This window comes from Ascaphus truei, chromosome 19 (genome assembly GCF_040206685.1).
Source record: "Ascaphus truei isolate aAscTru1 chromosome 19, aAscTru1.hap1, whole genome shotgun sequence".
NCBI classification, from domain to species: domain Eukaryota; kingdom Metazoa; phylum Chordata; class Amphibia; order Anura; family Ascaphidae; genus Ascaphus; species Ascaphus truei.
The window spans coordinates 13,381,618-13,398,678 of NC_134501.1; the positions used below are offsets into that span (position 1 = coordinate 13,381,618).

The 17,061-nt window shown below is 50.1% G+C and overlaps 2 protein-coding genes across 3 annotated transcripts in view; one reads left to right on the forward strand and one right to left on the reverse strand.

The window, feature by feature from the left end:
- Positions 1-7,220, reverse strand: part of LONP2 (lon peptidase 2, peroxisomal) — a 95,323-nt gene extending 88,103 nt beyond the window's left edge. The window contains exon 1 of the mRNA XM_075576659.1: positions 6,941-7,220. Within this exon, the coding sequence (XP_075432774.1) occupies positions 6,941-7,173 (233 nt within the window). The 5' untranslated portion in view covers positions 7,174-7,220. The remainder of the gene's footprint in view (positions 1-6,940) is intronic.
- Positions 7,221-13,866: 6,646 nt separating this feature from the next.
- Positions 13,867-17,061, forward strand: part of ZDHHC7 (zDHHC palmitoyltransferase 7) — a 38,035-nt gene continuing 34,840 nt past the window's right edge. Inside the window, exon 1 of one of the 2 annotated variants that reach the window (XM_075576667.1) lies at positions 13,867-14,003. The gene's annotated coding sequence lies outside the window, so the exon portion shown is untranslated. The remainder of the gene's footprint in view (positions 14,004-17,061) is intronic. The other variant, XM_075576669.1, reaches the window with a different exon arrangement.

Here is a 17,061-nt window from a genome sequence, read left to right on the forward strand (position 1 = left end):
TGGGGGGGGGGAATTGGGTGAGAGGATGGGGGGGGTGAATTGGGTGAGAGGATGGGGGGGGGGAATTGGGTGAGAGGATGGGGGGGGGAATTGGGTGAGAGGATGGGGGGGGGGAATTGGGTGAGAGGATGGGGGGGGGGAATTGGGTGAGAGGATGGGGGGGGAATTGGGTGAGAGGATGGGGGGGGGAATTGGGTGAGAGGATGGGGGGGGGAATTGGGTGAGAGGATGGGGGGGGGGAATTGGGTGAGAGAAGGGGGGGGAATTGGGTGAGAGGATGGGGGGGGAATTGGGTGAGAGGAGTGGGGGGGGAATTGGGTGAGAGGAGGTGGGGGAATTGGGTGAGAGGAGGTGGGGGGGAATTGGGTGAGAGGAGGGGGGGATTGGGTGAGAGGGGGGAGGGAATTGGGTGAGAGGGGGGGGAATTGGGTGAGAGGAGGGGGGGGAATTGGGTGAGAGGAGGGGGGGAATTGGGTGAGAGGAGGGGGGGAATTGGGTGAGAGGATGGGGGGGGGGAATTGGGTGAAAGGAGGGGGGAATTGGGTGAGAGGAGGGGGGAATTGGGTGAGAGGAAGGGGGGAATTGGGTGAGAGGAGGGGGGGAATTGGGTGAGAGGAGGGGGGGGGAATTGGGTGAGAGGAGGGGGGGGAATTGGGTGAGAGGAGGGGGGGAATTGGGTGAGAGGAGGGGGGAATTGGGTGAGAGGAGGGGGGAATTGTGTGAGGGGGGGAATTGTGTGAGGGGGGGAATTGTGTGAGGGGGGGAATTGTGTGAGGGGGGGGGGAATTGTGTGAGGGGGGGGGAATTGTGTGAGGGGGGGGGAATTGTGTGAGGGGGGAATTGTGTGAGGGGGGAATTGTGTGAGGGGGGAAATTGTGTGAGGGGGGGGAATTGTGTGAGGGGGGGGAATTGTGTGAGGGGGGGGAATTGTGTGAGGGGGGGGAATTGTGTGAGGGGGGGGAATTGTGTGAGGGGGGGGAATTGTGTGAGGGGGGGGAATTGTGTGAGGGGGGGGAATTGTGTGAGGGGGGGAATTGTGTGAGGGGGGGGAATTGTGTGAGGGGGGGAATTGTGTGAGGGGGGGGAATTGTGTGAGGGGGGGAATTGTGTGAGGGGGGGAATTGTGTGAGGGGGGGATTTGTGTGAGGGGGAGAATTGTGTGAGGGGGGAATTGTGTGAGGGGGGAATTGTGTGAGGGGGGAATTGTGTGAGGGGGGAATTGTGTGAGGGGGGGAATTGTGTGAGGGGGGGAATTGTGTGAGGGGGGGGGGGAATTGTGTGAGGGGGGGGGGGAATTGTGTGAGGGGGGGGGGAATTGTGTGAGGGGGGGGAATTGTGTGAGGGGGAGGAATTGTGTGAGGGGGGGAATTGTGTGAGGGGGGGAATTGTGTGAGGGGGGGAATTGTGTGAGGGGGGGGAATTGTGTGAGGGGGGGGAATTGTGTGAGGGGGGGGAATTGTGTGAGGGGGGGGAATTGTGTGAGGGGGGGGGGGAATTGTGTGAGGGGGGGGAATTGTGTGAGGGGGGGGAATTGTGTGAGGGGGGGGAATTGTGTGAGGGGGGAATTGTGTGAGGGGGGAATTGTGTGAGGGGGGAATTGTGTGAGGGGGGAAATTGTGTGAGGGGGGGGAATTGTGTGAGGGGGGGGAATTGTGTGAGGGGGGGGAATTGTGTGAGGGGGGGGAATTGTGTGAGGGGGGGGAATTGTGTGAGGGGGGGGAATTGTGTGAGGGGGGGGAATTGTGTGAGGGGGGGGAATTGTGTGAGGGGGGGGAATTGTGTGAGGGGGGGAATTGTGTGAGGGGGGGGAATTGTGTGAGGGGGGGATTTGTGTGAGGGGGAGAATTGTGTGAGGGGGGAATTGTGTGAGGGGGGAATTGTGTGAGGGGGGAATTGTGTGAGGGGGGAATTGTGTGAGGTGGGGGGGGAATTGTGTGAGGGGGGGGGGAATTGTGTGAGGGGGGGAAATTGTGTGAGGGGGGGAATTGTGTGAGGGGGGGAATTGTGTGAGGGGGGGGGAATTGTGTGAGGGGGGGATTTGTGTGAGGGGGGGGAATTGTGTGAGGGGGGGGGATTTGTGTGAGGGGGGGATTTGTGTGAGGGGGGAATTGTGTGAGGGGGGGAATTGTGTGAGGGGGGGGAATTGTGTGAGGGGGGGGAATTGTGTGAGGGGGGGGAATTGTGTGAGGGGGGGGAATTGTGTGAGGGGGGGGAATTGTGTGAGGGGGGGAATTGTGTGAGGGGGGGAATTGTGTGAGGGGGGGAATTGTGTGAGGGGGGGGATTGTGTGAGGGGGGGGGAATTGTGTGAGGGGGGGGAATTGTGTGAGGGGGGAATTGTGTGAGGGGGGAATTGTGTGAGGGGGATTTGTGTGAGGGGGGGGAATTGTTTGAGGGGGAGAATTGTGTGAGGGGGGGAATTGTGTGAGGGGGGGAATTGTTTGAGGGGGGAGAATTGTGTGAGGGGGGGAATTGTGTGAGGGGGGGAATTGTGTGAGGGGGGAATTGTGTGAGGGGGGGGAATTGTGTGAGGGGGGGGAATTGGGTGAGGGGGGGGGAATTGTGTGAGGGGAGGGGGGATTTGTGTGAGGGGGGATTTGTGTGAGGGGGGGATTTGTGTGAGGGGGGATTTGTGTGAGGGGGGATTTGTGTGAGGGGGGGATTTGTGTGAGAGGGGGAATTGTGTGAGGGGGGGGGAATTGTGTGAGGGGGGGGGGAATTGTGTGAGGGGGGATTTGTGTGAGGGGGGATTTGTGTGAGGGGGGATTTGTGTGAGGGGGGGAATTGTGTGAGGGGGGGATTTGTGTGAGGGGGGGATTTGTGTGAGGGGGGGAATTGTGTGAGGGGGGGAATTGTGTGTGTGTGTGTGGGGGGGGGGAATTGTGTGTGTGTTGGGGGGAATTGTGTGCGTGTGTGAGGGGGGATTTGTGTGAGGGGGGGATTTGTGTGAGGGGGGATTTGTGTGAGGGGGGATTTGTGTGAGGGGGGATTTGTGTGAGGGGGGGATTTGTGTGAGGGGGGGATTTGTGTGAGGGGGGATTTGTGTGAGGGGGGATTTGTGTGAGGGGGGATTTGTGTGAGGGGGGGGAATTGTGTGTGTGTTGGGGGAATTGTGTGTGTGTGTGGGGGGGAATTGTGTGTGTGGGGGGGGAATTGTGTGTTTGTGGGGGGGGGAGGGAATTGTGTGTGTGTGTGTGTGTGGGGGGGGGGGGGGGAATTGTGTGTGTGTGGGGGGGGGAATTGTGTGTGTGTGTGTGGGGGGAATTGTGTGTGGGGGGGGGGAATTGTGTGTGTGTGTGGGGGGGGGAATTGTGTGTGTGTGTGGGGGGGGAATTGTGTGTCGGGGGGGGAATTGTGTGTGTGTGGGGGGGGGAATTGTGTGTGTGTGTGGGGGGGGGAATTGTGTGTGTGTGTGGGGGGGGGGGGGAATTGTGTGTGTGTGGGGGGGGGAATTGTGTGTGTGTGGGGGGGGAATTGTGTGTGTGTGTGGGGGGGGAATTGTGTGTGTGTGTGGGGGGGGAATTGTGTGTCTGGGGGGGGAATTGTGTGTGTGTGGGGGGGGGAATTGTGTGTGTGTGTGTGGGGGGGGAATTGTGTGTGTGTGTGGGGGGGGGGAATTGTGTGTGTGTGTGGGGGGGGGGAATTGTGTGTGTGTGGGGGGGGAATTGTGTGTGTGTGGGGGGGGAATTGTGTGTGTGTGTGTGGGGGAATTGTGTGTGTGTGGGGGGGGGAATGGTGTGTGTGTGTGGGGGGGGAATTGTGTGTGTGTGTGGGGGGGGGGAATTGTGTGTGTGTGTGGGGGGGGAATTGTGTGTGTGTGTGTGTGTGGGGGTGGGGGGAATTGTGTGAGGGGGGGATTTGTGTGAGGGGGGAATTGTGTGAGGGGGGATTTGTGTGAGGGGGGAATTGTGTGAGGGGGGGAATTGTGTGAGGGGGGGAATTGTGTGAGGGGGGATTTGTGTGAGGGGGGATTTGTGTGAGGGGGGATTTGTGTGAGGGGGGATTTGTGTGAGGGGGGGAATTGTGTGTGTGTGTGGGGGGGGTAATTGTGTGTGTGTTGGGGGGGGAATTGTGTGTGTGTTGGGGGGGAATTGTGTGTGTGTGGGGGCGGGGGGGAATTGTGTGTGTGTGTGGGGGGAATTGTGTGGGGGGGAATTGTGTGTGTGTGTGTGGGGGGGAAATTGTGTGAGAAGGAAGGGGTTTCAATAAATGTGTGCCCATTTATTGAAACGCCTGGAGAAAAAAAAAAAAAAAGGGTTGGCCACCCATGTTAAACTAAAGTGAAAAAGGTTGTTTTACTTTGCCTGTAATAGAGCTAAAGCAAGATAAACATTGGGAGAGCCAAGAAACAATGTCACATTGATGCAAATGCCCAGAAAGCAAATATTACGGAATTAAAAACCGCCCAAGCTACAGATTTCCCTAAAACCTGCATTCTCAATGCCTGAAACTGTTTTAGGATCCAATCAATAAAAATAATTGAATAATGTATTTTGTGAAAAACTCAAGCCCTAAATCAACCAACCACGGTTACCACCCAGAGCCGAGCATTATAGGCAAGTGAATGGGTGGAACACCGAATATGTCATTCTGTACTATACTGAGCACTAGTTTTCAGTTGAAATCCTCCCTTGTGCCGTCCTCAAAGAGCTGATTCTAGGCTCTTGCTGCCATCCACGAGGAAAGCTCCTTAATCCCCTAAAAGAGCGTGAGCTCCCAGAAGGGGGCTCACACGGCAAAACACAAAGAAATGGAGAGGGCGCACTGAGTATAGGTAATATACATTTATATTATTAAAATGTTCCACAAGTAGTGGACAACGACATTAACAAAAATCCATACAATAGTAAACGCCTATACTTACAATCTAACTTGGAGCTGGCTGCGGTAGAACTGGGAGATCCTGTCTTCATGGGCCACCAACAGGTCAGGTTTGGAGGCCATTCCTGCTTCAGCACAGGTGGCTCAATCAGTGGCTCAGTCTGAGCCACCTGTGCTGAAGCAGGGATATCCTCCAAACCTGACATGCTGGTGGCCTTTGAGGACAGGAGTTGGTCACCTCTGGTTTAGACACAAAAACAACCTTAGTAGAAAATGATGTGTAAAATAACCGCAAAACCAAAGCACATTGCAATAGCGAAGCAAGCGCCAACACAACTGGACAGGAGTTATTACATTGAACAAAATATATTGATTACTCAAATGATGTACATCAAAGGCAGTGAATGAGTGTTAATGTTATATCAGCTGTAATGGTAACCATTGTCTCTGGAGGATCAATCAGATATTAAACACCATGGAAAGCACAAAGGGTTAGCGCCAGCTGTTGCAGACAGCAGCAGAGTTAAATAACAAAGGCTATACTGAGACTTGCAGTGATTGTTTTCACCGGTTTCTATGTTGTTTGGTAGGATGAAGCCATGGATGCCATTTGTTTCTACTACGATAAAGGACAGAGGTGCAAAGACCTGGGTGGCACTGGTTGCAGTGGCTAACAAAGACATGGTGCCAGTGGCTTAATTAAGACATAAATGGCAAGGATTTGTACAGCTGAGGCATGTGACTGTACTACCGGCTGCTATGGAAGCATAGGGTGCATAACAGGAAGCATAAGAGTGGCTATGACAGCAAGAGAAATTGTCATCACTGGATGCACTGCTGCATGGCACATGGGTGTAACTGATTACATTGCCATGTGGATGTTGGTGCAATTGGCTTAATGGGAAACAATTGCCAATGTTCATTATAGTTGCATAGAACATGGGTATACAGACATGGGTACTACTGAGTGCAGTGACCGAATGGGGCATTGGTACCACTGGTTGCATGGGTGCGCTGCCATCCGTTATTACAGCAGCAGGAAGCACTTGATGCTACAGGAAGCCACCTCTCCATTTGAAATTGGTGTCACTGTTTGCATGGAGGGGGGTGGGGGGGGGTGCCATCTTATCATGGCACCAGAGGGCACTGATACTACAGACTGCCATGTCTCTATGGGGCATTGGTTGCTTGTGTGGGATGCCATCCATTCTTGTGGCCGCTGTGAGCCCTGATGCTACAGGATGCCACATCTCTGTTGGGGCATGGAGCTGACTGCCCTATGGCTGTGTGGTGTCTGTATTAGGCTGGGGCCATGGTACAGCAGACCGCTGAGCTGAACAGACTCCCTTAGGCCTCGTTCAGGGTGCCAGAGGCAGGAGTTGGAGGGCGGGCGTTCGCGTGTGCGAGCGGCAGTCTGCTGGGCGATGTGTGCACATCATCCCCAGCAGACTTTTTCAAGAGTTGAGGGGGCGGGGAGGGGGCGGGGAGGGGGCGGGGAGGGGGCGGGGAGGGGGCGGGGAGGGGGCGGGGAGGGGGCGGGGCTACAGACAGCAACTTAGGGATCGAAGTTGCTGTCTTGAAATCATTCTCAAAAGAATGATTTCATATGCTGCCGAGGTCCCAGTGACGCTGCTGCAGCTTCAAAAAACAACTTGGGTTGTTTATTGAAACTGTAGCCAGCGTCAACTCCGGGCTTCGGAGACAGGGCAGCTGCTACCCTGACAACCACAATTAACTTTAAATACATTGTTTCGGACGGCCGCTCGCACGTAAGCACGCCCTCCCTCCGAAGCCTGCACCCTGAACGAGGCCTTAAGGCAGTGTTCACGTCCACGCGGCGTGCGGGCAGAAGCAGGAGGGGGCGCGCTTTGCGCAAGAAATCAGTTCAAACTGATTTCTTGGCGCGACAGGCTGGTCACGTGAGAGGTTCGCCAGCTCCATGATGCCCCTCGGCGCGCCGCCCACGGCCCGTCCCCCATGGCCAGGTAAGCGCCCGCTCACTGACCAGCCTCCGCACGGGCGAAGGCACCATGGACCCAGCCTAAGTTGGGTGGCACTGATGTCACTGGTAGGACTGAGGGAGAGCTGTGGTGTCCCTAGCAGTGGCACACGCTTGTCACCTGTGCAGGGGAGGTAACTCCTCACTGTCACTGGCAGGGTCGCTGGTGTTGGGGATCACCCCGATGATGGTACTTTTCAGCGAGGTGCCCTTTAGCAGGCGGCTCCGCACCAGCTGCATGTTCCCGGGGGTGTCCACGCTGGTCCTCATGGTGGAGCCTGGCAGCAGCACCCCTTCATGGGTAAGCAGCAGGGGAAGCCGGGTGGGGATCTGGATGGAACCGCTGGACGCCATGGCTGTCAGCCGTCACATACACTGAGGGAAGAGGGGGTAAAGTGCATGGGGGATAGAAGTACTACGGCAAGCAGCGAGAGACAAAACACCTCAAAATCCAAAGCCAAGTAAGAAGAAACTTTAGGGAGGGGTAGGCTGCCACCTGCTGCTCACAGGCTGAGTTGCAGTCAGAACCAGAAATCCTACAGAGAAATACAAATACTGTATAATTCAGGGGTGCGCAAACTTCGTGAGCTGCGCCCCCCTGCCCGGGAGCCGCAGCGGTCGAGCCCCCCTCTCCAATGACTCGACGCAGGTCACGTAATATAATGTCACATGACCCCGCTGCGTCGTTTGCCGCGTGTTGCCATGGCGATGTGTGACGTCACATGACCCCCGCGGCGTCATTTGATGCCGCGTTGCCATAGGGACGTGTCGCTGAAGTCGTGGCAGAGAGTAGGTGAGTTGCAGAGGCCTCACGCCTCCCCCGGCATTTAATTTAAAGGACGTGGGGAAGAGCGCGGGGGCCTCTGCAACCGCCCGCGCCCCCTTAGAAATTCTACCGCCCCCCAGTTTGCGCAACGCTGCTCTAAATCATTGTATATATCCAGAAGCCGATTTTATTTTTCTAATTGGAAATAATGTCCAGAAAATATTCGGAACTTTTACTTTATTACGCGTGTAACTTTTTTTTAAACGTAATATAAAAAAAAAAATACAGAAATCTGATTTTCTTTCATATTTGTTTCCTCATTGGAAACATTCTTTGATCAAATGTTCTGAGCTTTATGGATTTTTTTTTTCATTAGAAATAATATAAAAATATTTATGAATCTGTTTTTTTTTTTTTTTATTCTTATTTCCCTCATTGGAAATTATATATTTTTTAAAACGATGCCCTGAGCTAGTGGGAGGAGATCAAACATGTCCTGAGAGATTGAGAGAGATACTGTCCCCCTATGTCACCCACTATTTATTTACACCCATCTAATGAGCAAATCATCACACACAAGAGCCTGTCTGTAGCTGATGAGTCCAGCAGGGAGCTGGTTAATTTCTGCTAAGGTCAATTAGCCAGTCTCCACCTGGCTCATCAAGCAGGGTTAAAAGTGAGCTGCACAAACTGCATGGGGTTCTCTAGCACAGAGGGACTGGGCTGTCAGAGAGATCCCCAGGAAATTGATCTCTCTAGGACTGATGAAGTATGTGCTGCCAGAGAGATCCCAGGGAACCAGAACCTCTTTTCCAGGACGCAGCAGACCTTAGAACCGGTCTGAGGGTGCATCCCACGGACACCAACCCAGAGCCGGTCTGATGTTAAGAGCCTGCTGCTTACAGTTACCTCTTTGGACTTTGGGGTCAGAGGTTGGAAAGAGGCCTTGCATCCCAGCCCTGCAGATAGGGATTGGGAAGTGTGAGTTACAAATGGACAGGCCTGTTTTACTTACAAAGGGACAGGCCTGTGTTATTTGTTTTGCATGCTAACAATGAAGCTGTTTAAATCCACGGGCTAAATAAAAGCCAATGCTTATTTTCCCTTGACTAAGGCCTGGGACCCGCTGCGCTCGTTGGCGCGGGCGGCAATGTAGCGAGTTCCCCACCAGCAGGGGAATCCTCGCGAGCCGGTCCCGGTCCCCACTGGCTGCACAGCTGACTACACGCTGTGGCGCGTCAGCCGCTAGGAGACACCACAGAATGGTGTTTCCTAGCTTCGACGCGTCACGTGGTGTGGCTGTGAGCCAATGGGGAGGGGAGGCTGCGGGAGGAGGAGAGGCTTCGGGGAGCGGGGAGGCGTGTGGAGTGAAAGCAGCGTGAGTGCCTCTCTGTGTGTGTGTCTGAGTGCGTGCGTGCCTGCCTGTGTGTGTGTATGTGTGTGCCTGTCTGTGTGCGTGCCTGTCTCTGTCTGTGTGTGTGTATGAGTGAGTGCGTGCGTGCCTGTCTCTGTGTGTGTGTGTATGAGTGCGTGAGTGCCTGCCTGTGTGTGTGTGTGTGTGTGTGTGTGTGTGTATGTATGTATGTATGTATGAGTGCCTGCGTGTGTGTGTTTTTTTTACTTACCTGCAGCCCGTGGCAGCCCGTGGAGGGAGGGGGGGGAAGAGTAGCGGGTCCCTCCGCTCAAGCCACGCCCCCCCCTCCCTGTCAATCCTCCCACTCCCGCCCACCTCCCGCTCCGGCCCCTCACGTCATGGCCGCGCCCCCTCACGTCATGGCCGTGCCCCCCCCGACCCGTTTGACCACGCCCCCCCGCTCGGAGAAAAGTAGCCTGTAGACCGCAGATCGCGGTACAGCGAGTTGCACGCGCCGCCGGCAAGCAAGCCAGCCGTGCGGACGCGTGCAACAGGACCTTAGCCTTAGTCTTCCTGGCTATACTTCTGAACTTGTCTCCAACAACACCATTTCCTCTGACTCACGCACCTTCATCGAGGGGGTATTGCAGACCGGAGACACCTGCCTACCTTTCACCCCAAGCTCTCCAGATCTTTGTGTGGGACCAAAGCTACTGCAACCCCCTCAGGCTCCTCTCGTCCTCAACCTGAGCAGGCTGCAGGGCATGCCAAAGAAAGGGCTGTACTCTCTTGTGCTCCATATAGTGCACTACCTCGCACTTGTCAAACACCCCGATACCATCTGGAGTCAGGTACTACCAGCAAACGAGGACGTGAGGCCCAGGTGGAGGGAACTCTCTTCAGATTTGGTTTCCTGCTGAGTTGGAAAGTCCTCCACGGTGCACTGAACATGGGAGGGTACTAGGCCCACTTCAAGGACCCCCCTTCCACCTGTCCCTTTGTGCGCGAAAGACGTCTGTGTACCATATTTATTTTAGGTGCACCAGCTGCAGCCCTTCTTATCCACTTTGAGGGACCTTCTCCTGCAGTTCTGGTTGCATTTTTCCCCTCACCTTATTTTTGGGCACCCATTGTCCCGGGACAATAAGTCTAGGGATCTCCTCCTCAACCAGTTCTTGGTATTGGCTCATGTAGCCATTTATAAGACCAGGAAGCAGTGTATGGAAGGGGATGTCTCAATAAACATTGTGGCTATGTTCTGGGCGTTGGAGCACTCCCGTATCAGGGCAGAGTACATGTACGCAGAGTCCGTTGGGGTGGTCTCAGAGTTCACCTCCCAGTGGGCTTCAGGTGGGATGCTCTGCTCGGTATCCCCCACTTTGGATTATTTTATACTCGACTTCTTTATTTAGTGCACTTTTTATTTTTATGTACAGTGCACTGATTACAGTTTTTTTGTTTATATTTGTTTGTCCGGATCTCTTTTTCTAATTTATATGAGAATGTCGTTCATCTGATTGCCGGTTAACCAGTTAAACGTCGGTCAAAATAGTCCTGCTCCTCTTCTTCAAAGCCCTATTTCAGGCTTTGGAGGGAACTTTAAACTCCTATATAGCCTACTTTGAGGTAGTGAGAAAAAAATTGAGTTGGTTAGAAGCGATTTAACCTTTTGCACTTTTTCTGAGTTACTAGAATACAGCGATTTGGGCCATTCCTCCCGGATTTGCACTGCCAGAAAGAAAACCCATCTAAAAAAGCATTTTGCGCATGGTTTGGACATGTGAAAAGGGCTTACAGAATAGCAAAACATGCAAATTCGCTTCGAAAGTGCACTTCAGAAGCCATTTGTCATAATTCGGGGCTACTAGAATAGGCACATATGTTTACCTTGGCCGGCAAGTAACAATGGATGGGAACTTTTTGAATGAAATCAATACAAAAATGAAGATGGGATGGAAGAAACAAGATACTATTTAATGGGAACCTTTCACTGTGGCGCCAGAAGAAAGTTTTCGACCAGCGTATTCTGCCGGTGCTCACGTATGGATGTGAAACTTGGACCCCGAATGCAAAGATAATTCAGGAGCTTCAGACAACCCAAAGAAGTATGCAGAGGTGTATGCTGGGTACTACCCGAAGAGTCGGGAAAAAGAATGAACAGGTTTGAAACCAATATGACCACCATTGGACAAAGATGGTACCTAACTGGATTCCAAGAGAGATTAAAACAGCAAGACGTCGACCAAAAGTAAGATGGGAGGATGATATAAGAAAAATTGTTGGAGGACTGTGAAGAGGAGAGGCTGTACCACAGTAAATTGAAGATCATTGGGGAGGCCTTCATCCAGCTTGGATTGACAAGTGCTAAAGATGATGATGATGATGATATATATATGGGTAATGTGCGGACCTTTTGAGGGATCAAGGGCTAAATGCTACTTTTTTACCACATTTTTTTATTCATTCTCGGTAACACTTCCGATTTCCAGGGATCGGTCTAACATGATTCAACAGGTCAACAGGATTTGATTTTGCTTCACCTCAGGCCTTCAACTCTTCCAGCCAGGGCATTATTGGCCAGTAATGCCCTGTTCTTCTGGGATTATTGCTTAATTATTGTGAGGACTCGGGGGTCCTGTAAAAGCTGTAAAATTCCGGGCATAATTGAAATCCCTGCTCTCTGATTGGTTAAAATTCAACTTTTCCTTTGTCAGAACAGCTCTGAGACAGGGCAGGGGATTGATCAGGAGGCAGAAACAGCTCTGAGACAGGGCAGGGGATTGATCAGAAGGCAGAAACAGCTCTGAGACAGGGCATGGGATTGATCAGAAGGCAGAAACAGCTCTGAGACAGGGCAGGGGATTGATCAGGAGGCAGAAACAGCTCTGAGACAGGGCAGGGGATTGATCAGGAGGCAGAAACAGCTCTGAGACAGGGCAGGGGATTGATCAGGAGGCAGAAACAGCTCTGAGACAGGGCAGGGGATTGATCAGGAGGCAGAAACAGCTCTGAGACAGGGCAGGGGATTGATCAGAAGGCAGAAACAGCTCTGAGACAGGGCAGGGGATTGATCAGGAGGCAGAAACAGCTCTGAGACAGGGCAGGGGATTGATCAGGAGGCAGAAACAGCTCTGAGACAGGGCAGGGGATTGATCAGGAGGCAGAAACAGCTCTGAGACAGGGCAGGGGATTGATCAGGAGGCAGAAACAGCTCTGAGACAGGGCAGGGGATTGATCAGGAGGCAGAAACAGCTCTGAGACAGGGCAGGGGATTGGTCAGGAGGCAGCAGCCAGGCAGTGACTCCTCTCCCTCCCTCTGTGAACAGAGCTCCATGGACACAGGGAGAGGAGGGAGAGAGAGTGCTTGTAGCTGCAAAGTAAGTGTCTGTCTGCAGAGTTTGTTTGTAGCCTCAGTGTGTGTGTGTGTGTATATAGAGCTGCAGTGTGTTGTGTGTGTGTGTCAGCAGCAGCTGTAGCAACGGCGTTTGTGGGTGTAGCTGCAGAATTTGTGTATAGCAGCAGCATTGTTTGGGTGTAGCTACAGTGTGTGTGTGTGTGTGTGTGTGTGTGTGTGTGTGTGTGTGTGTGTGTGTGTGTGTGTGTATAGAGCTGCAGTGTGTTGTGTGTGTGTGTGTGTGTGCACACAGAGGGGGTGGCAGTGTGTGGATATAGATAGCTGCAGTGTAAGTGTATATAGAGGTGCTTTAATGTATTTACCATTTTATTTTAATAAAAAAATCTTTATAACTATACAAACGTGTCTTATTTATGAAAAAAGGTCTAGAATAAGAATAGGGCATTACTGGCCAATAGAGTTTTAGACCCTGAAACGAAGCCGAGGGACTTTACACAGCCAGGGCATTATTGGGCAGTAATGTCCTGTTCTTCGAGGATTATTACTTAATTATTGCAACACATTGAATGGAGAAAGCAAGGGTAATAAAACATATTTTTACTTAACCAGTGTTACTAATCAGCATAATCAGACAGTAATTGTTTTCTCCCCAAGCAACTAAAGGGGGCAAAGAAATGGTGTTTTTAGTTTGATCAATTTGTGGTGTAGGACAGGGGTGCTCTGGGATCACCAGAAATATTTCTAAATGGGGGGCATAAATGGCAGGGATCGAATAGAAAAAGGCAACATATTTGCATAGGAGAGAGAATAACAGGTTTTATACTATAAAGTAAATCTACACATTCAAAAATGTTTAATAAAAAAAGTGAGATGCAAGAACATATGATAGGCCCAATTGCTGAACCAAGCACAAAGCCTAAGCGCAGTAGCAGTGTTTGATGGTTATTACATTTTTATAAGACATTAGAAAATGCCGGCACGCAGTTCTTCACAACAGTTGTCAAGAATCAGAATATTAGATGGCCACATCTTCCATGTCTGTTGTAATATACTTAAACAGTATGTTTTTTCATACTATTACTTACAGAAAGATAAAGTTAATAGTATGTAAAATAACAGTTTAAGTACTCAGTGATGGAGAGCAAACCAAGTCCAAACTATTGAAGTTTGCAAGCTTATCCCCCCAAATCTTTACTCATTACAGACTTTCCATATTTGCAACCACATATGTTATCTAAACATCACTTAATTTCCAAGCTTGTATAATCATCCCAATGTGGAATGGACTAAAATGTGGTCAAAGTTTTGAAAGTCAACATGTCACTTTCTTTCTTCAGATAACCAGATCCTTATGTGTTGCCAAGCCTGTTTCTAGCAGTTATTGTAAATGTTTTTTCAGATTTATATATTGCATCAATATTTATATATTGCATTGATTTTCCACAACCAAGATGGCGCCCTCTGCTGGGGAGAGGGTAGGGGGGGGGGGGGGTGGCAGCGCTCTTTCCCATAAGCAAGATGGCCGACACGCCGGCTTCAACCATAAACCGAGCAACGCGCGTGCGTGGTTCCGAACACTGCTGGAAGACGCTTCGTGCGCTTTACGGAAAGAGCCGATCCTCGCACCGACCCCGGAAGTAGCTGCAGGAGACAGAGAAGGGGGCTGCGGTGCCCTGCAGCAGCGGAGGGAACAATGGGCGAGTGAGCAGGTAGCGCAGGGTGGGTGGGAGGGACCCGTGAGCTGCGGAAGGTGGGTAGGCAAGGGAGCAGACCTGGGTGAGGGGGATGTCTGTGGGTGCTGCAGGCATGGTGCCGTGGGTGTGATGTCTCCCTGCAGGGCCTGTCATATCCATCCATGTCTTCCCACTGATCCCCTGCCCATGCCAGCCTCCCAGGGCTGAGATAACGGAGAGTGAGGTGGGTGTAGGGTTAAAATAAAATGCCCATTTAATGGGGTAGTGCTGACTGTTATCATTGACACTCCATTAAACTCTGAGATTCTATATAAAAAGATAAAGCAGCGAGACTGACTCCAAATAACAGCATGTTAGGGTGAGTCTGGCTTGGGTAGCAACCTGTCTAATATTCAGCACCAATGGATTTAGGGGCTGCAATGGATGTCACACATGTAGCTGCTTGGCTGTCAGAGGGCATGCATGGGCATTGCATAGTGGTTAATTGAGTGACCTCTCCTCTGTCTTCAAAGGGGTTAAGTCAGGCTGATCATATGGCAATTGCAGGGTATCTGTACCGTTCAAACACCATTCAAATCTTTCTCATTAAATAATTTGGCTGCTATGTCAAGGAAACTTGTAGGCATTTATGCCAGTCACACATGGCAGTGTGGATGCTCCTACCAGGGAAATGAAAGAGGGATCTTACTATTCCATTGGCTGTTGATGAATAGTATGCTATCAGGTCTCGTGTGGGTTATGTATAGGTTAGGTGTGTTAGGGGGATGTACCTTAATTTAAAGATGGATTATGTCACTGCAGAATTAATATCTTCCAAATCGGGGTGGATTACCCAATGGAGGCTAAATATACGTATATGAGTTTTAGTTTTCTTGGTGGGAGTACAAAGCATTCATTAAACCTGCTCATCCCTAGTCGTCTTAAAATACACATTGCTTATAATTGGTGTTAATTGCCCTGCTCTCGTCCTCCCCGTTGTAGGGTCTATGGCAGGGATATATTGACTTAAATGTCAGTTAATGTGGGATCCATGTTGCCTAATGAATGCTATGTGTCTACCACATGTTAAACAATAGTGATTAGAAAAACATTCCAAAGGCAAAAATACACCCTTGCCCTTGGGCATGAATCATTCTTTCAGTGAATGAGGAAGGAGGTGGTTCTCCTTTCAGCACCTGGTGTGTTTGGAAAGTAAAGCAGAAGTAAAGGCATTAAAGGATGAGGGAAATTCTCGTCACCGCAATGAGTCCAAAATACAGACTAGTATTGTGAGCAACTGATGGCAAACATTTTGCTTGGGGGGTGGGGAACCTAAATACAGATCCAATGTCTTGTTTGATACATATCTCGGGGTGTTATGGTAGATGTAGCCTTGAATAAAAGACCTGTATGGGTTGTGTATCAGCCTGGATAATTCTGGGTTTTCAAGTCACGACCTACTTATTTTAGGAATATATTTATAAACAGAACTCCAGTACCAGTGCTGACAGAGGCGCTTAGACTTATACCACAACGAACATGCTGCTTGGAGGAACACCATGTGTACAGTAAATAAAACAGGCGGAGGTGCTTTGGGATGTTTGCTCACTTGTTGGATAAAGCCATTGTAGAGCTGTGGACTAAGAATTTGCCTACCCAATTCATACGTATAGTTATCTGTTTCCAATATATAGACTGCTAATTCACATTGAGCAAAAAAAAAAAAAAAGTATGTGCGTGATGGGAAGAACAATGAATCCGAAATAATTATCAGGATTTCTTTGCAGACACATCCAGCTGTAAAGGGACAATCACTCCTAGGATCAACGTGCACTTATTCAAGTGACATGTTTAAGGGGTCTCACCGGGTAATGTATTTATTACCCAAATCTGACACCTATAAGTATTTTTAATGTATTTATTAAAGTGAGACTTGGGAGGGGTTCGATTGGTTCTGGCTGCTTCCTTTTGTGTGATGTCACTGTGTGATCGGCGAGTGCTTTTACAGCCAGAGTCTCCCCTCTTCCCCTTATCTTCATTGGTTCTCTGATAAGGGCAAAGGAAATACTTGATTGACAAAGACGTTGCCATTCAGAGGCCCCTAAAAAATGCAACTGGCCCACTATACGTATGTGGGATTGCAAAGACAATCACCAGGCAATGAAATCTGGCACCGGCCGACTTTTTTAATAATTTTTTTTCCCCGTTCAGGAGATAAAAGTATTTAAAGTAGTAAGGCGCTGATTCTACATGTGCCTAGGCAGCCGATCAGGCCCAATCGACAACTTCGGCACACATAGAATCAGCCCATAAGTATCCGGGAGCTTAAAATGAAGTTTCCCCTAAAGCCCAGTGCAGTCTAGAGTTTTATTTTTTTTGTTTGTTTTTTAAAGAGGATTACATGCTTGGGGTGGGAACAAGATACTAACATTATGAGTTAAACTCACATAGACCTTCTTGGGGGGTCGGAGGGGTTGCTGCTTTTTGACATAATTTAAAAAAAAACCATTATGACGTGTATTATGATTTCTTATGTGAAATTAGACTTTTTGATTGACAGCTTTGATTTCCTATTTATTTAATAAATCGGGTGGGTGTTTGGGATGCTTAAAGATAGTCTCACATGCACAAAAACTTCATTTTGGTTGTGCTTTCCTAGTGATGATAACATGTTTAATGCAGAAGTTGCCTCCTGAACTTGATACGTGTCAATATAGACACACGAATATATGCTGCCATTATAATAATAGCTGAGCAAGGGATTGATTATGGGAGAACGGAACTGAAGCTTGGCTAATCACTTGTCAGTGTGCAGATTGTATTGATGCACATATTGAATGGGAAAAAATATATATATTTAAAAAAAAAACGGCAGCTTTAATCCCAGTTTAGTAAACCCATCTGTTGAGCCATGAACATTGAAAGGTCTGAGTTCTGAGTTGCCTGCAAGATGTTGCTATTGTATAAATAGCTAAATGTTATGATAGGCTTACTCATTTTGGACCAAAGCATCAACATGAGTTTGCCATCAATTACCATGTCAGTTGTTTTTGTTAGTACCTATAACAGCGTCCTACTTTTTTTGGGGGGGGGG